General features: G+C 37.0%; 2 protein-coding genes across 5 annotated transcripts; both read right to left on the reverse strand.

Annotated features, from left to right (window-relative positions):
• Positions 1-1,824: 1,824 nt before the first annotated feature.
• On the reverse strand, positions 1,825-2,840 carry LOC125907343 (uncharacterized). Its single transcript, XM_049608965.1, has 3 exons — positions 2,589-2,840; positions 2,373-2,509; positions 1,825-2,211 (listed from the first exon to the last, which is right to left on the reverse strand). Exons 1-3 carry the CDS (start codon positions 2,644-2,646, stop codon positions 1,825-1,827), a joined length of 582 nt encoding a protein of 193 aa, XP_049464922.1. The 5' UTR covers positions 2,647-2,840.
• Positions 2,841-12,388: 9,548 nt separating this feature from the next.
• Positions 12,389-16,101, reverse strand: LOC120958935 (uncharacterized). 4 transcript variants are annotated; one of them, XM_040382023.2, is made up of 10 exons: positions 15,959-16,100; positions 15,845-15,892; positions 15,578-15,773; positions 15,388-15,513; positions 15,231-15,313; positions 15,011-15,066; positions 13,576-13,949; positions 13,285-13,499; positions 12,728-13,221; positions 12,389-12,665 (listed from the first exon to the last, which is right to left on the reverse strand). In XM_040382023.2, exons 1-10 carry the CDS (start codon positions 16,014-16,016, stop codon positions 12,633-12,635), a joined length of 1,683 nt encoding a protein of 560 aa, XP_040237957.2. In that variant the 5' UTR covers positions 16,017-16,100; the 3' UTR covers positions 12,389-12,632. The 4 variants fall into 4 exon arrangements, with proteins under 4 accessions (XP_040237957.2, XP_049465360.1, XP_049465361.1 ...); XM_049609403.1 differs by having other exon boundaries at positions 15,011-15,156; positions 15,959-16,098; XM_040382022.2 differs by lacking the exon at positions 12,389-12,665 and having other exon boundaries at positions 12,782-12,908; positions 13,105-13,221; positions 15,011-15,156; positions 15,959-16,101.
• Between the last annotated feature and the right edge of the window lie 5,995 nt (positions 16,102-22,096).

Here is a 22,096-nt window from a genome sequence, read left to right on the forward strand (position 1 = left end):
CTATATTTAATGAATCTTTAACAAATAAATCAGGCAACAGAAAAATAAAATGGTCACATGAAGGACAAGTTAAGTCAAACCTATTAAATTTGACAGACATAACAAGAAAATTTTATGCCGAAGGTACTGACCTTCGATTAAGTGAGCCACGGTATATTTGATATTGTGTGTTCTGATAATTTCTGTACAATATGAATAGCAGATCTTTTTTTCTTATTCGTGAAACGACCTACGCGGTAATGTCGGCCTTTACAGACTTTCTAGACTCATTACCTATATCCACACGTGAGGTCCAAAACAGCCGAGTTCATACAAAATCATGAAAAAGTCTGCTCCTTAAGCTCCTTAAACTAATGTATGCCTTTTCCGATCAGTTCGGCTCCTATTGGTTCGGGGTTTTTGGCTTATCTTCGGATACCTTCTGTTTATTACAGGTCGTTGGACACTTTCATGGGTTCGAGCCTAGAATGGACCGTCCCCCCGTAGCAAGGATTGACTATCCGACTACGTGGTAATGAATTAAGTCTCGAAAGCCTGTATAGGCCGGTATGTCCGCGTAAGACGTTACGCCAAATAGAAGAAGGACACCTTACTACCAAAAGATCTCAACACCATGTTAATTTGCCAATAATTTAGCTGTCCATTTTACCTCACAGAACCATTTTGCTCCACATTCCCCTATATTTTTGGTTGGTTCAAGGTTGGCAACGCGCAACAAGTGATATAAATCGTGATAAAAACATATAGAAGCATTTTTTTTTAGAAACAACCCATACCCATGGGAAACCTTGTCAGCAGTATTTCGATTTTATTTTAAGTTTTGTCATATTCAATTGCACGAGTTTGACTACGCCCGATAGAAAGCAAAAGAAATATCGTCCTGAAAGAAAGAAAAGAACAATATTAGTATGGTATGTTTAGTGCTAAAACGGTATACTTAGCGATTGAAATACATTTTCAACTCCCAGTTGCATTTCGGTATCAGGTGGACAACAAACGAATTCTCTGGTCTGGCAATAAAATATTGGTAAATTGGTTTCTATACGATGTCGCAATTTGGAACAACTCGTTGGGCTAATGCATGTACCATTCGTACCATCTGGATACCAGCAATTGTCGGATGGTTTTAAGAACGGAGCGACGAACGTAATTGACTCTTTTGCTTTTTCTATAACCGATCGTATCCAGGTATAGTGTGAATTTACATAAAGTACTATTATTGGTTCTCCGAAGCCACAGTTTTCTCCATTCATATATAACCCTAATAAGTATTTTGATGCATTCCAATATTCCACAGGTGATCCTAGAACTAACGCGCAGCTCCCTGGAACGATGGAATTCTCGTTTCGAAGACATAAATGCTCTAGTTGCAATCCTTTTGAAAGTCGGGCACGTTGCTCCTCAGTCGGATTAAACTGAATATTTAAAAGTACTGTCAGTCCTCTGATAAGTAAGTACTCAACATCTGCAAAAACATAAAATTAATTTGATGGCTTTTTGTGTTATAATTGAGAAAAAAATTTGTTGACCTTTAGTTTCATTATCGGTGATATTTGTACCAGCGTACAATATGACCTCTCCGTCATTTTTGAAAACATTCAAAATTTTTGCCGGAATAAAAGATGCTTCGGACACAAGCTTTAAGACTGCGATATTATTGTACAGGGAATTCGCCGTGTAGTTTGGATGTATAATGATATCCCGAATGGTAATGGACGATCGATCGACAAAAACCACTCTGGAATAATAAGACCTGTACAAACATGATCGAAATGGCATTATTACTTGAAGGTATTGTAGATGAAAATCCAACTTTATTGTTACTCACATTAAATTGCTTGCACATTGTGCCAATGTGACCACAATATCCTTTTCTAGCAAAATTCCAGCGCATTTCTTTGGTTGATGTCCATCCGGACTGGGTTGAATGGATACTGCATAACGAATGGATTTGTTAGGCACATTTAGTTCCGTGCTATTAATTTGACGACGATTTTGTAAATGACGTTTGGCACACATCAATGGATCAAACGATATGTCTTCGCCTTCATCGCGCATGGTTTTGGTTATCCAGTCACCAAATTTAGATATTTGTAAGAATACATCAGGTTTATGGCTTTTATTTACTTTAATTGAATCAATTCCAATAATGTATGGAACAAAACGGTTAGCGTATATGAAATCCACGTGCAATAGTCCACCGTTCCATAACTAAAACGAAAATAGCAAAATCATGGTAGAATGCAGAAACATCATGTGACATGTTTTGAATCAAATCACAGACAGTGTTGACAGGCGACACACATGCTTGTTTTGACGTAAAGTGTATAGAAAAGGGCCACTAAAAAGGTGGTAAATTTAGTCATGCTTACCCATGGCTGATTGGGTTCGTGAAAGATGCACAAATGATGGTCAGCAATGTTTGATACATTCAGGTTTGTTAGAAAAGGTTTGCAATTTGAAATATTCATCGCTGTCGCCGGGGTGCTCTTTGATAAATATGGAGTTGCTGGCATGAAAAAAATAAATAAATCCGTTTTGTTGTTAAAAGCAGACAATTCATTTTTTTAAATTAAAAGATTACATACTTTGCCGAAGCTCGTATCCAGTCACAATTTCCTTAGAGAAACTAAATTTATCTTCCATCCATAGACACGCCGGTAAAACATTGATTAGTATTCTAAAATAAAATAAACATTCACTAATCGTATCAGTTTTGTTCTCATTTGGTTAGAGCCTCATTTAGACTGTACTCAATAAATATCGAAATCGGCCGGCATGACCACTTAAGTCGTTGAGCCTAAAAAATAGAAACTCTTTGTTGTTTGAACTATTGGTATATCGCTCTTTATCTCTCTGTCTCTCAATTTATCTCTTTCTCTCTCACATTGGCCTGCTCACAATATCGCATGTTGTCGTGAAATGGTCTCGCTCGTACGGTGGCTTAAGTCTCACCAAATGAATTGACCATACGTCGTCAAAATTAATAAGTACATGTCTAAAGAAATAGTCAGCAGCTCGGGTGTGCCACAAGGATGCAATATTATCCCGCTCTTCATCTTATTCGTGAACGATGTTACCCTCGCTTTACCTCCCGACAGTGTCAGTCTGTTTGGAGACGATGCCACAATTTTCGCGCCTATACACTACACAGGTGACTGCATGTTTCTGTAAGACTGAGTTGATAGCTTCTCCTCGAGAAATGCTTCTGTGTGTCCTTTTGTGGAAGCAGGAGCCCAATTACTGGTACCTACTTCATAGATGGCACTGCAGTTAATAGACAAAATGCCAAGGACCTGGGCATTCTTCTAGACTCGAGTCTGAATTTAATTAATTAATCAGCATTATGATGACGTTGTAGCCAGTGGTTATCCGGATAACTAATGAATTCCGCAACCCTATGTGTGTTAAGGCGGTCTACAACAGTAACGTTTGTTCGGTTCTGGAATATTCATGTGTAGTATGGAACCCGACTACTGGTTCTTCGATTGCTCGACTTGAAGCGATTCAACGTAAGCTCACGCGATACGCCCTACGCCTACTTCCCTGGCAGGATCGCAATAATCTTCCTCCGTATGCTGCGCGGTGCCATCTTCTAGGCCTTGAGCCTCTCATGGTTAGAAGACGCAATGTACAGTGCATTGTTATCTCTGGTCTGCTAAATGGCTCTATCGAATCATCGCCTTTGATGCATCGCCACGATATCTATGCACCTTTCCGACCACTTAGGTTTGGAGAGACTGTATGAGCCGTTCATCCTCGCTCTAGTGCTGGTCGGTCTTACTCTATGTTCCGCATGTCGGCTGTATTCAACACTGTTTCGAATTACTGTGATTTTAACCCATTGCTTCAAAGAATGTCTCCGGCTTCTGCCGTGGCCGCACTGAACTGTGATAAAAAGATTCTTGATGGCGGAAAGAACGTCCGAATCGGAAGTGTCCGATTTTGAATACCCACCACTGTAGTTCTTTCATTTTATAAAACCGAACGTGAACGGCAGTTGCCATCTCTATATTGCACACCTTCTTGGAGGGGTTTGAGTCCGGCAATTTCATTAAATGCCTCAGCCTTTGACTTTGGGTCGCCGTACAACTCGCCGAATAAGTTCGTGGTGCGTCCTTCGCCTCCATAGTTCATGCTCGTTCAAACTGTCAAGCATGGTCCGGAGGATGGTTGTTCAAAAACGCTGAGAGTGTGTTCATCCTCTCCGCGGATGTTTTAAGACTCGTGTTTATCGAGGACCACCGTGCGAATCAATGTGCGATATATCTCACATTTCGGACGGTCTCATTCTGGATCTCAGCAGATATGTGAAATCTGCACTATTTCCCTGCACAATGTGTCTCAGAATTTCGCTGCTAATGTCGTTGTCCGAAGTAAAGATCGTCCCAGGATAGCAGGACTGTTCTACCAACACGAGGTAATCGCCAACTACTAACCTGTTGCTTTCACAACTCGTGTTCGGCCCTCTCAGGCAAGCAGACATTTGGTTCTTTTCACATTGATTATGAGTACGATTTTCCGCGTTTCTTATGACACCTTCCAAGGCGATGCTAAAGAGCAGACAGGGAAGTTCGTCACATTGCCTCACACCGATGTGAGTTTCAAAAGATTCTTAGATCAAGTTCGATTCTCTCGCCTTTTTTCAGAAATATTTTTTTTCGGAATCGATTCCGGCTAGGTCCGAAGTTAGATAGTAGGTCCGGAATTAGCTTTCAATTATTTCAATTATTTTTTTATCCGTTTTGGTGTGCAAAAAAGTCCTAAAATGTTTATGCAACAAATAAACACGAAACAAATCGATTTGTTTCTCTTGCAACAAAAATGTTCCCGCAACATGACTTTGAAAGTTCGTCCATACGATTTGGCAACAAATGTTCCCGCCTCATTTTCATAGATCCGTGCCTAGGCATTTGGGTCCATGATGATCCGTATGATCCGTGATGGTCCGTATTGATAGCCGCAAAGAATCAAAATTTGCTTGTGACCGATCCATTCTCATGGATATTCCGGGACTGATTTTGTTTCTGAATTTTCACATTTCAATTCAAGAACTGATTCTCATTCTGGAGCTAATTCTATTTCTGGAGTCAATCCTGATTCCGTTACCAGGGCAGATTGCAATTCCCAGCTCGATTCCCGAGCCGATTCTGATTCCAAAGCCGATTCCGATCGCTGATCACCACTAGTCCAGACATCACTAACCGCTCAGAGCGCTGCATCGATCGATCGAAACAACAAACAGAACAAACAGCAGCAGGAGGAGAAAGAGCTAAACTAATGCTGAAACTGTATTGTCTCAGAGGATCAGCAGAGAAAGGACGATCGTAAGCAAATGTAACAATTTCTGTTATCTTGTATTTTGTATTCCGCAGAAAGTAAGCTTAGAATGTCAGCATATCAGTGTAAAATAGGATACGGCTACTTACATCTAATGCCATCACAGTTGTACGTTTCGAGCCTCCGATTAAATTTCAACAAATACATTAGACCCCTTATAGAAAGAACTCACATTAACGAGCTCTCAGCATTCCAGCGTTTTTGTAATTTTGTACAAAATTTATAAAAAAATCTAAGTATGCTGTTTGTTTACTACATGTCATAGCTAACTGTATGACCGTATCAATAAACGATGCGCAATCTCAGATTGCGCATAAATTCTTTTTGTCAAAAAATATATCATTTCGCGTAGCCAACCCTGAGCTATACAGGGTTTCGAATCATATAATGGACTACTTGATCCACTCGGTGGAATGTTTGAAATGGTAAGGGGATGTTTGCAACGTTGCTATGGAGGTTTGCAAAGCTCCTCGTGATGATTTAAGACTTTGAAGTGATTAAACACATGTTTTAGGACCCTTAGGAAGAAATTGTAATTAATTCGTTATAAAATTTATTCGCAATAACTATTCACTATGTAGCTGTTTCCTACGTCCTATCCGATTCCTATCCGTGTGTTCAAAGTATTGGAATAAATCATGACAAATGACTACGTTCAATTATTCCAGGCTGGTTCTTTGAATCAGATGTAATGAGGGTAATTAAAGAAGGGGGTAATTTGATTACTCCTGAGGCAGGCCAAGACCGCAAAGCGGTTGTAGCGCCGGATAAGTAAGTAAGTAAGTAATTTGATTACAAGGTAGTACTGAACACTATTTCAATATGTATATATGAATACGAGGAAAAATATTGCTGCAGAGAAGAAATAGTAGCGTAGAGAATGTAACATAGAAGAATGTTTACATTAAATTTAAATTACAACTGAAATATTAATTCCTAAGACCAATAAAAAACATGTGTTTAATCACTTCAAACTCTTGAATCATCACGCGTTTCTTTTTGAAAAAATCTAGGTTCAATTTCTGTAATCGTCATTTCTATACAATTTCAGATTGCGCCAAGATTGCGCATAAATTTTCAGGATTATATGTCCGACATGTATTAATTTTTTTGACAGATAAATATATCAAACCGATCCGTTTGACAGATCTGAGATTGCGCATCGTTTATTGATACGATGACGTTTCGAATTGGCCAACTAGCTTTACAAACAACCTGTTCTTAACAACAGTGAATACTTAGCTACGTACCGAATTGATCAACTACAGATTAAATGATATTCTTTAGCTTGGTACAGTGAAATATCTGTAAGATGTAGTCTGTTCCAGATAAATTGTTTCTTAAGGATTAACAATTTAAGAATTGCTGTCATGGATACTCTATGGATTTCCTTAGCTTTCTCTGACTAAAATGAAGATCCCTTGAAAACTCATCTTACAAAGACTTTACTGTATAAATGTTACACTTTGAATGTATACGTAAAGTACAAATAATTAAAAAGACGTTTTGTCAGATAAGAAATCCACCAAATTCATAAAAGTAAGAGTGAAATGTATTTAATACTTTAAGCGCCGCTTCATATGAAAGCGTATGACGGCTTTGCTCACCGCCTAGCTTTGTATCAGACGCTCAGTAATTCTCTTTAGAATTAACGAGGTAGGAAAGAGAGAACGATAATGACATGTACTACGCCGCTTATCGCAATGAAACAAAAGAGTGATTACAATTACAATTATATTATCTCAATAAAGGACACCATTGTTAGGCAAAATAATTTTTACTTACAATGGAAATTTTCTTGTAATCTTACGCAGCTGTGTCCTCAATGTAGAGGGCCACTGTAAATTTATAATATTTCGCCATATTCAGCAATAGTTGATCCTCCAAACGTATTTAAACAACTATAAACCATAAAATAATTATTAGTAAAAGGTGTTGTAATAAATACCAATAAAAATACATTTAATATTGATATGTCCGAACTACTCGGACTATTGCACACAGGTTCTAGTTAAAGTTTTGTATTTGGAAGTCAACTTAAGAGTAAATCGGTGATGAGCTATCGGCTCCTTTTATACCGCATGGTTGCTATGCTTTTTATGTGTTGCTATGTGTTCCATTATCCCTGTGGTAACTGGGATTCAACAAATATCATGTAAAATCAATTGAATATTTGGTTTATTGGAATATGTTACTTACTTGACGTTTTTTTGCAGCTTCAATAATGCAATATTATAATTCTGAACATCTTCATTATTTGCCGGCGATCTGTACTCAGGGTGAATAATCTCATTGACGACTTTAAACTTCTCTCCACGGACCATTACGTACACAATGCCACTGTAATTGTAATTTTGTGCAGAAATCGCATTTAAAATAGTAATACAACGATAAAATAAAAGCCACAATATTACCCAAATGGTTTGTAGTTGGCAGTTGTAATAACATAATTAAGCGAAATTAGAGCACCAAGACTGACTGCTTTTTCTTCTTCCCAAACATACACTACGTGTGGATTCTCTATTAATAAGTCACGGTCTGGAGCAAACAGATCTATCCATGACACTTCCTGTCTCTTGTGTCGTTTGATTACATTTTCTTGCAAACCTAACAAAAATATTATTTATAAAATAGACATATCTTTCACAACAAACACGTGTATTATAATGTTCAGTTTACCATAAATTGATTCACTTTCCAAACTAGTACACCATGCAGTATCGGTACCTATCGCAGAAAATGTGTATGAATTTTGGATCATTTAATCAAGATAACAGCTTACAGTAACTCACAGTATACAGTTAAAACTAAAATAAAAGCACTAACAACCACAGAAATGTACGCAGACATCTTCAAGGAAAGGTAAAACCAAGACTGACTGAATTGTCTAACGTTTTGTTGAATAGGAGTGTTATTTTGTGCGATATTTAAACCGGTTTTGTGCATGATGATATAAGCTTGATAACATTTGAATATTTGAAATTTTAGCAGACGATGGTTTTACGGAGATGAGTTTCATAATGCTCTATCATCACTTTCTTTTTTCCTATCTTCACTTTCAGCGTAGCTCTCGCCGCTACGAACGAAGCGTTAATTAAGATTTGCTTCGATTATAGAAACAGATTGTCATAAGTTAAATTAAGAAACGTTCGTAGCATTCCTGGTTACTCGAATCCGTGAGTGTGTGTAAATTCGCCAGCTTTATTTAGTATGAATAATGCTCTCAAAACAGTATCTTACATTAATTCATTTAAGTCCCTTCAATTCATTTAGCGATAACGCTTCACCAAACATCTCTCACGCACTCTGCTCGGTTGACAGCCGGGGCACCACCGCAGATCGTTCTCATTTCCAGGTCAATTTACGACCTACTTACACTTTACTCATAAAACGGCATACATTTAGGCGTAAAGTGTAAAAGGGTAAAGGCGCCATAGTAGCAGAAATGCTACAAATGGTTTCGTGGATATTCCTGCAAATATTTTTATTTCAGTAGGAATGGTCAAAACAGGCCGTATTGTCCATTTTAAGATCATTTCTAGCTATAGTAAATGAACAAATACATTGAAAGTCGCGTGTGGTCTGCGGAGCTGAACAGACGTGTTTTCTGAGCGTGCGACAAATTGTGAAACGACGACAATTGACCTATGATAGTGTGTGTGTGCCGCGGTGCTCGAAGAATCAACAAGAACGATAGCGTTCGAACAGCCAAAATTCCAACGAATCGAAGCGAGAAAGAATGGAAACGCAAGATGCATATCACGAAACAGTAAGTACAGAAACTGACGAATTTACTCCGAATAAGTTCGGGCAAAGGGGCGTAGACATGCGTAAAAAATCCAAGTGGATGTAAACGTAAAAGCCTCTACGTCAGCCCCCACTAGACACACCAGCAAGCCTAATGCTAAACTCCCACCAATAATGGTCAAATCAATGCCCCTTGCCTCCCTACGCCCGGAGTTGCAATCGAGAAGACTGTACGTAGAGTACCAACTTAGCGGAATTGGTACAAAGATATTTGCCAAAGATTTGATAGATAAGCTTACTAGAAGGGAAAAAATGAAATTTTTCACCCACGACTTGAATTATCGTCCTTTCAAAGCGGTTATCCGCGGTCTAGTGCTTAGAAGAAATAGAAGACATAGCAGATGAGCTCAAAGTGAACTACAATTTAGAAGTAACGGAGGTGCTCCGATTAAAAAGAAAAAATGAGAAATATCAGACCTATCATCTTCATCCATTGAAAGTATATTTTGCGGGAAAAATTATCTTATGGTTCAGCACTGGCATTACAACTAAACTGAACTGAAACTCTGAAATGAACAGCAACTCTTATAGGAAAAAGTAATGGGACAATAACATACACGGAATAAGGACATTTCTAGGTCAGGGTTTCTTTTATATATGGGAAAATGCTAAATCAACTTTGTTAGAATGAAGTTAGTGCAATTGTTTTCATTAGCATTTGGCACATACATGATTGCTTGGTGCTCATATATTCTTGCAGAAGGTGGGGCACGGGTCAATAATAAGCCGTGACAGTGAGCCCTGTGGATGGGAGACTCGGATCCATATATCATATGAACATGTCGTGACATTTAACACTCTGGGCGCTGTGTGGCTCGCTTTGGAATCACAGCTTTGTTCACTCCTCTTCTCTGTGATTGGTCTCTCAGCAACTCTCAGCAGAGCGCATTGCAGCGGGAAGAAAGAGAGAGCGCATATTGCAGAAGTGGCATCGTATGTGAGGATCGGAAAAAGAGTGAACGATCGTAAGCCAATGAAACGCTCTCATCGCTCTCTTATCTTGTACTGTTTTCTCTGCAGAAAGCTGATGCAAAATGCTAGCGCCCAGAGTGTTAATAGTAGCTATTCCGTAAGTTCAGAACGTCTAATTTTTCTGTGGCGTCGACATTACCATCCGTCACATCTTAACCAAATGCATTGATGGCCGAACGGGAAATTCGCGTAGTAGTTCTTCGGTTCTATTCATCTACGAGTGCAAGAGAAAAACAGCACCCGAACCCCGTTATACTTAAGACCGCCGTTATGTTGGTCCAGGAGAACATCCAACATCCAGAATCAAGTGTCCAAACCTTAAAACAAGTTAAAAACTAAAAAGTTTTAATTTGTGTGTAAATTTGAAGGTTACAAAAAGAATTTTGAGGCTGTCCGTATTATGAATCAAATCGTCCGTAATTTGAAACATGAGCTCGAACTGTTCGGAATATGAAACAAAATATCGTTGTAGTTTTATGATCGGGCAATGGGGTAACTGTACCAGTATTCGGCAGTGTACCTGTTTTCGGCAGGGTAACTAAAAACGTGTAATTTCGCAAAAACGCGTTGAAAATTGTATCAATACATATTTTTTTTTCATAGAGATATGCTCATTTGGTATTCATATACGAAGTTTCACAACATTTCCATGCATATTTTTCAAAATATCAAACAATATGTGCAGAGTTCAACATGTTTCGGTGAATTTGCTGTTAGCCAATAGTTCGGCAGGTTTCATTATTAACAGAATCAGAGCACCAAAACAATAAAAGTATAGTTTTTATGAAATATTCTATGGTTGCAGATTTTATACTAGCCCACTTGGAATTTTAAAATCACTAAAAACAAGTAATTATTCACTTTAAATGCTGCCGAAAATTTGTACACCGTAAATGTTGATTTTTGACAGATAAATGCTTTGGGCTACTGCCGAACTTGAAACAAAAACACACTTTTCATTTCGTTGAATATTCATTTAAAACTTGATCAGAATATTGTAATGCGTATGTCGACACAAAAACCCCATGTTTTGTATCAAATATCACCAATTTCATTATAAATTATCCAATAACTTGAGAGAAAAATAATAATTTGTGAGCCAGTCGGAGCCGTACTCTACAGCCGTCAGGCAGTCTCATTTCTCCAGTGCCTACTTTGTTTGTAACTCACATCAAAATGACTGTAAAAATTGTCAGGAAAATGCCCAAAATGGGCAACATAAATTTAATAATTTAAGTACTTTTCAACACCAATCTTTGAAAAGTGAGAGTGTACAGCTGTTTTAAACATTTTTGTCTACCTATTGGCATTAATTAAAACATTTACCGGCCCGTATTCGCGTTGCCGAAAATAGGAGCACAGCCTGCCGAAAATAGAACCAAACTGCCGAAAATAGGAACAAAAACAGTGTTTGCATTTTCATGAAAATCGCTAGAAAATGCATATGAAACGGGAAATAAAAAATAGCACAACATAATACGATAGTTTATCGTCCATAATAATGTCACTTTCAAGAAAAATAATAAACATTGTAAGTGTACGAGCTGTTTTAGTGAAACTGCTGCACTAACCTGCCCAATACTGGTACATTGACATTTTGTTTCAAGTAAAATTATTGATTTTTTTTTTCAAATGTAGAAAATTTACTTTAGTAAAGTGAAAAAATACCAAAAACGTCCGTTGTAGCGTTCTAAGAGAACATCGATGGTGAAGTGGGTGGTAGGAGGAAAAAAATATCGGACTAGGATTACATTCCTTAACTATGTATGTAACAGCAGCAAATATTTAGATTCTGCTAAAAAATCGTTGTTGAGCTTTTTATGTCGCTTTTGTTTGATCGGATCAGTTTTGAACCGTTTTTCACAAAATTGATAAGGCTCTCATGGCAATTTCAAAATAGTATTTGAAAAACTTTTTACACACTTTGATTTGCATTTTCAAAACCATCATTACATGCGAAACAAAATTTTATTGTGAAATTTTTTGCTATTCGAAAAAAATATATTTTGATAATTACTCTTATAAAACTTATAAAACCTTAAAATAAGTTATAAAAACACTTTTTAAAAATCGTTCAAAAATGTATTTCTGTAAAACCTTTGTAGAATATGTTATTTATATTTTTGAACGATTTTTAAATGCGTTAGTTAGCACATGAGACCTGTTTTTCGAAGTGTCTTTATAGTTATGGTACGACCATAAATTTGTTTTTTCGTCATAGCTCGTGTAAAAATGAGTTGAAAAAATTTGAAAAAAATATACAAAGATGTGAAATAGTATTCTGCACAACTCATACATTCACTGTTTTTATATATCTCTTATGGATTTTCTGCAAATCGCGAAAAACGACTGTCCATATAGTTGTGGTAGGCGCTGTATAAGCGATAATGTTGAATTTTTTCCGTTAGAATAGCCATTCAATTCCATTCTTCCATTCAACGATTACTTCTGGGTCGTTCTATCAGTGTAATAAAAATCAATCCACATATTTGCGATCAATATTGTTGCACACGTTAATTACGAAAAGCAGCAAATAATATGTCTTCCTGAAAATATAAAAAGGTGAGCAAGTTGCTTTCTTTCGGAACTTTTTTTCCGGTTCACTTACGTCCTCCAATGGGCAGCAAACGATTGCTCTACTGTTGCAATAAATTATTGGCAAATAGCTCTCAATTCGTTTGTATATACTGGTGCAGCTCGTTTGGCTTACACAAGTACCTGTTGTACTATCGGGATAAGAACATTCATCTGTCAGTTTCAAGGAAGGAATGAAGACTGCAAGCGACGCACTGGAAGTGGAATTTATAACCGAATTGATCCAATTGATGTGAGCATACACATAGAGTACGACGGCTTGTTCTGCAATGGCACAGTTTTCTCCAAGCATGTACAACCCCATTAAGTAATTTGTATCATTTCGAACCCAATATATAGGCGAACCTAGCTTTGACGCGCAGTTATGCGTAGCAATAGGTTTTAGCTTACGTATACACATATGTTCCAGCAGCAACCCTTTTGAAAGTCGAGAACGTTGCTCCTCAGAAGGTTCACATTCGTAACTGAACAGTAAGGAAAGATCATCAACGGAGGAGTAGCGAATGTCTGAAAAAAAAAAATGCGTGGTTATAGAGTGCTTGTAAAATTGAACTAATAAAATTTTCTAACATCCGAAATTATTGTCTTCCGAACAGTCCATTAATATTTTATGATCCTTGAAATAATACGGTTCCAATTGAGCATGAACAAACGGTACTTTGGACTCAAGCTTTAATATGGCGATATTATTGTAGAGGGAATTTTCCATGTAGTTAGGATGTATAATGATATCTCGAATAGAAACTCGCCTCCTTGAGTAGAACAAGACACTAGAAGAATGTACACTGGAAAGAGACAACCACATTGGAATTATTAAGGGAAAGCATTGTATACCATTATGGCATGTTATCCGTTACCTACATTAAATTGCTCGCACACTGTGCCAATGTGATTACGACATCTGTTGATATCAATGCTCCTTCACATTCCTTGGATACATCCGAACTTTCATAAATGATGACCATGAACTCACGAGTGTTGTTTGACATGAATTTGGGAGCGCTTTCAATTCTACGACGCTCATTTGAATGCCGTCGGAAGCATTGCCACGACTGAAATGATACTCCTTCTTTATGCATTGTTTCCGCAATCCATTCATGGAACTTAGACAGTTGGATAAAAACATCAAATTTTTGTGAATCACCGCTTACAAAAAACGATGGAATTCCAATCACAAATGAAACAATGAAATCATTTTCAATTACATCTGCATAGATTATCTTACTCCTCCACTTCTGCGGGAAACGAAAAACGAGAAATACAACACCGTAAAAAAATTAATTGATGAATTTCAATAGCTTAATCAGGGCGAGTACCGGCTTCGAATGACGAAATCCGTTCGAGAGAATGAGAATCATGAGGTACAACTGTCAAGCATTTAAAGACGTTTATGTCTACGAATCAAGGTTGTTAAAGTTTTGAATTTTGATCTTTTTTGCCGTTGGTATTGGATTTCATTCGTTACATCATTATTGGATGATTTGTTATAAGGCAGCTTTACTGACTTTCTTGAAATTTGAATTTAACTTAATTCAAATTTAGGAGGGACGACAAGATTGGATATACTTAATAAAAATGTATAAAAATACTGATTGATTTTATTTAAAAGAGGTATAAACGTTATTTACATGGTGGAAATTTTTTGCGATATTTTTCTATGAAATTTTCAGCAGTGTAATCAATTTATATGAAAAACATTAAATTTGACCTTTATATATATATATATATATTCAAATATCTTTATATATATATATATATATATATATATATATATATATATAAGTATATATATATATATATATATATATATATATATATATATATATATATATATATATATATATATATATATATATATATATATATGTCATATATCCCGACATCATATATATATATATATATATATATATATATATATATATATATATATATATATATATATATATATATATATATATATATATATATATATATATATATATATATATATATATATATATATATGGTACGTTATTTTAAAACTGAGCGCCAAGTGAGCGCCATCTGACAACCGCGGCGAACGGATTTCGTGGTTTGAAGCCCATACTTGCCCCGAGTATATCGCTAACTAAAATACATTGATCACTGATAGGATTGATTTGTTCATTGATTTTGAAAGGATACGACTACTAGGCCGTTAATTTTATATGATATTTATAATATTACATGAACAATCGGTACACTTTGTCGCTTTTTTATGCGCACGGTATATAATTTTTATATCAAATATTATGCTTTGGAGCATAGTTATGCTTACCCAGTGTTCTTCAAAGTCGTAGAAGACACACATCTGATGATCGACAAGAGAGGACCCTTGAGAGGAGAAAGCATAATCATAGTATAGTTTACAGTTTTCAGCACTCAATACTCTTATACTTGTTGTCTTATTTAATAGTAGTGAAGCTGGTATGAATAAAAGAACAAATATTGGTTATATTTTTGTGAATGTAGTTTAAAAAATGTTTACAATTACATACCACGTGTTCCAGCCATTTTTATATTTGGGATGCTTAATGTATCATCCTCCCATAGACACGCAGGTTGAATGTTACTTCTTGTGCTGAAAAAAACAAAGTAAAAGTTAACCACAACTTTGATCGGAATATTAAAAATGCAGGATGTGACAGTTATTACTCATCATTTATTTCGATCTTTAACATTCCAATGTCATACAACGTGCTCCGAGTACTGTACATGGGATGCAGAATTTTCTTCGAGATTTTCAATCGTTTTCCATTGATCTTTACATAAAAAAGCTCGCTGTATGTATACGAACTGAGATTATTGTTTCTCATTACAGATTTACAAAAAAATAATACGTTACTTGAATGCTAGACAATTTCCAGGAGCAAGTACTAAACTCTCTGAAATTAATACGCCTAGACACAACATTCGTCCTTTTTCGGGTACAATGGAAACAATGTGCGGAAACTCGGGCAATAATTCATTTTCATCTTTCGTTGGATCGTTTTGCATTACTGCTTGCCTTTTGTACCGTGAAAACATTGTTTCTTTAAGCCCTACCAAGCGTAAAATCGTAGAATTCAAATTAAAAAAATATAAAAAAATACACACAAAAACACTAGTTTACCATCAATTTCTTCGTTGCCATAATTTGTAAACCATGAACTGCCGGTGCCTATCCAAAAACAAAACAAATGTTCAGTAAAACATGTTCAAGATAGATTTTTCAAGATAGACTCACAGTACACTGTTGAATTTAAAACCAAAGCACTTAATAGTGCCAAAATGAAAGTGGACATCTTCAATAAGCGGCAAAACCATCACTGGCTGAAGCGTTTGTTTAACGTGTGATTTTGGTTAGAACTAATCAAACTTCTGGAAGACAAACTGGTTTCTGGCTAAAAATACTGGTGACGTTTGACCTACTGATTATTTCCTCAAATCTCGATTGACTTGTTCGAAGAATGAAGTTCGTTGGCGCTCTTCAAAAACATGTTTTGTTATTGGGGGGACCAACTATGATAAGGCACAACAAAACAAGTTTTTGCAGGGCGCCAACGAACTTCATTCTTCGAACCATCGAAAATTTAAATGTTTCTTTCGGAAGGCTATTTGCCTCATCCACAAGATATAAACTCAGCTTCGGAATAAAAACTTTTTTTTAATACAGCCTAGACGTTGGCTATACTCATTGTATATTTTGTACTGATCCCCTGTAAACAATGCCAGGTCTGCATTGTGTTATCTCATTTTTTCCCGCAGCTATTCTTTCTGCTGAGAGTTACTTAGACAAAATACAACAAAGAGGAAATAACAAAGTCCATTCCTCTATTTTGTTTAAAATGTTCATTTTACATAAAAACAATGATTTCAATGCTTGGAGATCCAGATAGTGATACTGTACACCGTTTTAACAGGGTGTTTCACTTGTTAGAAAGATTTGGCACACAGTATAGAGACTTTCAGCCCATTAACAAGGCTGAGCAAGGGGATCGTTGCGTCATATTCTAGCTCTTGGTCTTCATACTCTAGTGAAAGTCTTTATATTGAGCGCCAGTCTTTCTATCAAGTAAAAACACCTGCATCCCTTTGTTGTACCGTTATGATTCAAATTACGGAGAGGTTCAAACTCCGGACATTCAGCATGTTTTAAACTCATTTCCTCATATTTTGGCCCTCGTCATACTGTTTTTACAATTTATATGATTGCCATGCCCTAGTGCCAGGCCAGGCATCAGGACCACCACGGTGAATAGATATTTTCTGTCGATCAGTTCACCATCGGAGGCATTCTTAGCAGCAATGATAAGAATCGACGCCAACGTGTAATTTTATCTATAATTTTTAATATCGCGTCCACGTGCATTGAAGTACGAAATCATCGGAATTCATTGTAGAAGTAGTTATCATCATGATAACAACAGTGTTTTAACATATTGTGTTCTGAATTTTATTAAAATACGTATTTCCTACTGTCCCGAATTCGAAACAAAAATCTTTTCTTGTTTTTTTATACCGGAAAACCGATGTACATTGTGATTAATTGATTAAAAATATATCTTTAGACCAGTGATGTAAAACTCGTTATGGGCCACTTATGTAGAATCTTATCTACATATCTACACAAGCAGTTCATGAAATTCATGAATTGACTACTATTCTTACGTCAGTGGCAATCGTCCCTACTCGTAAATTCAATGATTAAACTTTATTTCATGAAACTTTGCGGGCCGTATATAGAGCCTTCGCGGGCCGTATTGAGAGCCTTCGCGGGTCGTATGTTTGACATGTCTGCTTTAGACAGTGATATTAACACTGTTAACTTAGTATAGGCGTCTCGCATATACCTATCTTTACGGATGTCTGCGAGGGCATATATATAGGATAAGTGTACCAATTATGGCTAAATTATGTAGTCAAGATACCGATTTAACCCCTGTAAAAATAAGTATTGGGTACAATTTTAAAAGTCTATATGTTTTCTTAAAGCCTATAATGTGTAGACCACGAGAGTATTTTTTTTATTTTGATTCAATGTTTATTAAAGTAATAGGATATTTTGATCAAAACTTGCTTCTCAAGTTACCAATGTTGGTTATAGTGTTCCTAGCAATTCGCTATAGCTGTATCAATTGTGGCTGTAAGCCAAATCTCGTGGATATTTACACCAAAAGTCAATTTGTGACATTTTTTTTAACTCGAATCAAGTTCTAATAAGTTTACTGCAGGTAAATACAGTCAGTCCGAAAAGTATTCGTCCAGCTGAATATTTTACAGAAAAAGGCGAATTATGGCCGCAATAGGCATGGGGAGGTAAAAGTAATCATGAGGTTTGATAAAGAGACTATCAATACACATGTACTGTTAAAAATAAACATTAAAATATTGCAATAACAACTAAATCATTCAAAAAACTAAAAAAAGTCCTTTGATTGGCGCGCAAAAAGTATTCGTCTATCATACTTTCAAAGGTTTTTTTATTTTTTTATTCAGGAGTAACGGTCCAAAAAGGCCGTTTTGCTTAAGAGTAGAAAATACAAAGGTAGTTCATGGCGCTACAATCCATATTGGCAGGGAGACATTTCCTTCTCTGAGCCATGGAAGGGCACCTTATCCCGGGTGTACTCGGACGGTTTGGTTTTGATCAATCCAGTCCATGATTTTTGGTCCTATAAGCGTGGCGAGGGTCTACATCATTCGGGTTTCAAGGATGTCTATTCCAGTTCAATATTCCAAATTGCATTGCGGGGGTCTGTATCGTTTGGAATCCAGGCATTTCGTTAAATCCATCCATCCGAAGTGGTCCGAGTGTAGTCCAGTTTAGTGGCCCAAATCACATTCCGAGGGTCTGTATCGTTGTAGTCCTTTCCATCAGTGGTCCGAGTGACATGGCGGGGGTCTGTATTGTTCCAGTTATCTAATAAATTCTTGCAAGAACATCGTTCAAGCAACGATCTTCTGTCTGCCGTCAATGCCGATTACTCAGCCATACACATTGCACTCATTCATTCTTACATTCATGCATACATTCATCCATCACAAACATACAAGCGATGTACAACATGTAACACATAGACAAACTAGAGGAAATAACATAGGATGCAAGATTGCTGTTGCCAACAATGTCTGTGAACCAACATTTTGCTTAAGGAAAGTCACACAGTTCAGCCGTTCTCTCTACAGAAATCGAATATGGCCCTTAGGAATTCCCAGTCCGATGCCGCTAATATATCCCGAATCGGAATATCAGTACATTTTCCCAGTTTTTCGACCGCGTCCAGCAAAGCAGGTCGAGCAGACTCGTATTCCACGCAGAAGATGATCCATGTCGTGGAATCCAAGCCCGCAGCCACATACCTTGGAGTCGACCAGTCCTATACGCTGGAGATGTGCACCCAATGCGAAATGATTAGACCTAAGTCTAGACATCATTCGAATGAACGCACGATCGCCAGGGGTGTTATGGAACCAAGGCTTCAAGCTTACACGAGGAGTGATTGTATACAGAAACCTTCCGAGTTCATCCGAGTCCCACAGATTTTGCCAACGTGCCTTGAAAAACGCCTGTGGGGCCTGCAAGTACTCATGAGGAAGGATAGGCCTATCAAAGAAAGACCCTTCTGCAGCTCCCCTTTTGGCCAAATGGTCTGCCTGATCATTTCCTGGTATACCACAATGAGCAGGCAACCATACTAACGATATGCGAAACGACTTTTCAAACAGTGAGCTTAAAACCTTTACAATTTCTTTCACAAAATGGTCTGGGCTCTTAACAGCCTTTACGGATTTTAATGCTTCAATAGCGCTTGAGCTGTCTGAAAAAATTACATATTGATCCGCAGGGCATGCACTTATCAATAATAAGGCATAAAAGATTGCGGCGAGCTCCGCTACATATACTGAGCATGGTTGGCGTAATTTAAAGAATGCTTCGGAGCACGTGTTGTATACACCAAATCCAGTGCCCTGCTCTGATGAGGATCCGTCAGTATAAAAATGGTTACTGTTAGCATGGCCATGTTTCTCCACAAATTTGCTGGGAATTGTCATCCGGCGAAGGTTATCGGGGATACCTTTAATTTCCTCCTTCAATGAGGTATCTACACTTAAAATGGAACTGCAGGACTCTGGTAAGCTGGCACTAGTTATACTTTGAGAAGTACTAGGGTGCACCTGTAAGGAAACAAAATCATGATAGACCTTCATGATTTTGCATTTAGAACCTATCTCTTGCAGTGTTTCAAATGCGACTTGGCTGCCCAGTGGAAGCATATGCAACCATACTCCAAGACGGACAGTATCGTAGTCTTATATAGGTTAAGGACATCTTTGGGGTGTGCATCCCACCAGAGTCCGGTAATCGTTCTGAGAAAATTGATTTTTTTTTTGTACACTTCTGTACCAGATAGTACAAACAGATAGTTCTGTACCAGCAAAAAGTATTCGTCCATCAGATTTTTGGCGTAATGTGCGTATGAAAACAAAGGATATGGAACCAAAAAATGTCCTAAACTTGTTTCTCATTGCATTTATGACTATTTGTGACTACTTGCACACTGCAAGAACTCATTTGAACTTTTCAACAGGCGTATTTTTGATCCACTCTTCCTACAAGACATGTTACAATTATTCTCTGGTAGAAATATTGCATTTCCGGACTACGTGGCCAAGTTCCATTGAAAAAATGGCAACTGATATCATATTCTCAGTCTACTAAATCATTTTCATCAGTTTGGTTTCAGCTGGTTTGGTGTTTCAGGCAAATGACAATGCTCTGTATGTTCTCCAGCTCGACTGGTCTTGAAACATGTGATACATTTTAAGTACAATTTCTCAGAACTGGGACTCAAAATACTTAAAAACTGCATTAATATGTCTCCCCTTCTCGTCTCCAATAAATTTGAATCATTTTTCTAGCTCACCTTTCCTCACTGAGTCCTAGTTTCATGGTATGACGTTACACGAGATTTTGCTGCTGCATCTTAGTAGACTGTTTTCGCTATGGTAGACGTCGGTCGTTTGATCTTGGCGATTTAAACATGTTTTAAAATGTTAGTAGAGTCTAATTCAAAATAAATTCCTGAATTATTTGATGCACCTTAACAGATTTGGCCACTTTCTGTGTATGATATTATTCAAACAAAACATGTTTGTAACAACTCAATCATTCAAGCTATTACATGACCAGCTACGATGCAGCATGACCCATGAACCAAATGTAACCCATCTCTTTTCCTGATCTTATTGGCCATCACAAAATGCACATTAAGCCGCCTCTTTCGTTAGATTAACCGTCAAGAATGGCTGATTAAATGGCAGTTTGTCACACGATTAGTGTCAGAAAAATGGCCAAACTCTGATCAAATGAAGCACCAAGGCCTCTCACACATTTTGTAACCATCAAAAATGGGTACGATAGGTTATGCATCAGTTAAAGACACGATTTTCGCCATCATGCTCCAATTTTTTAACTCCACCGCCTTCAGTGCCTCTCTGACCGCTTGAAGTGCAATTAAAACAACAGAAATGCATTAATTTAGAAGAAAGTCATCAGTAGATTGATAATAATAAATTTAATTCACGTCTACGTAGTATTTGTCCAGCGTAAATAATTAAAAAGCTGGATGGATGAATACTTTTTGCGCGCCCATTAAACGATTATTTTTAGGTTTTTATGTATTTGGGTTGCTATTGCACTTTTTAAATGCTTATTTTTTAGCAAAACGTGTGTATTGATGGTCCCTTTATCAAACCTCATCATTACTTTTATCGCCTCATACGTATTGCGGCCATAATTCGCCTTTTTTTGTAAAATATTCAGCTAGACGAAGGATAGCTGTTTGGACTGACTGTAAGTAAGTGAACACCATAAAAAAGTAAAATTAACAGTTTTAAATCTCCGTTTTGTATCACTAGCTGTATTGATATCCATGCTCAATTAATTGCACAATTGATAGGCCATGTTTTTCTAAAATGTAAGGCTCTTATTCTACTGAAAACTCTCGTGTTTGAACTTCTCCTATCTCCTATCTCCTATCCTATCTCCTGACAATCGTTCTCTTCGAAGCTATACCGAAGCAAGCTACCACACACCGAACGACAAGAGTGGCGTTCAGATTACACTTTTTTTGTACGAAAGTTATTAAAGACTGCGTTATTTGATGAAACTTATTCTATTTTATAACATTTTACAGAAAAATGATGCTTTCAACACATGTCAACACAACTATCAACAACATCAACACAACACAGATTGCAAAATAACAACGAGAAACCTGATTTATTGAGTTGTAAACTACGCACCACGACCAATACGACAGTTGTTAACAAAACATCCATAGCATACTGCGATATTTGGTACACCCAAGGTTAGTTGTTC

Source organism: Anopheles coluzzii, chromosome 3 (genome assembly GCF_943734685.1).
Source record: "Anopheles coluzzii chromosome 3, AcolN3, whole genome shotgun sequence".
Lineage (NCBI taxonomy): Eukaryota > Metazoa > Arthropoda > Insecta > Diptera > Culicidae > Anopheles > Anopheles coluzzii.

Coding starts and splice junctions, on each gene's coding strand:
- LOC120958935 (XM_049609403.1), bottom strand. CDS start 16,016: ATGTCCACTTTCATTTTGGCACTATTAAGTGCTTTGGTTTTAAATTCA. Junction 15,514..15,577: donor GGAAATTGTCTAGCATTCAA/GTAACGTATTAT, acceptor GTATACATACAG/CGAGCTTTTTTATGTAAAGA. Junction 15,314..15,387: donor AAGATCGAAATAAATGATGA/GTAATAACTGTC, acceptor TGTTTTTTTCAG/CACAAGAAGTAACATTCAAC.
- LOC125907343 (XM_049608965.1), bottom strand. CDS start 2,646: ATGGAAGATAAATTTAGTTTCTCTAAGGAAATTGTGACTGGATACGAG. Junction 2,510..2,588: donor TGGATACGAGCTTCGGCAAA/GTATGTAATCTT, acceptor TTTTCATGCCAG/CAACTCCATATTTATCAAAG. Junction 2,212..2,372: donor ACGAACCCAATCAGCCATGG/GTAAGCATGACT, acceptor TTTTCGTTTTAG/TTATGGAACGGTGGACTATT.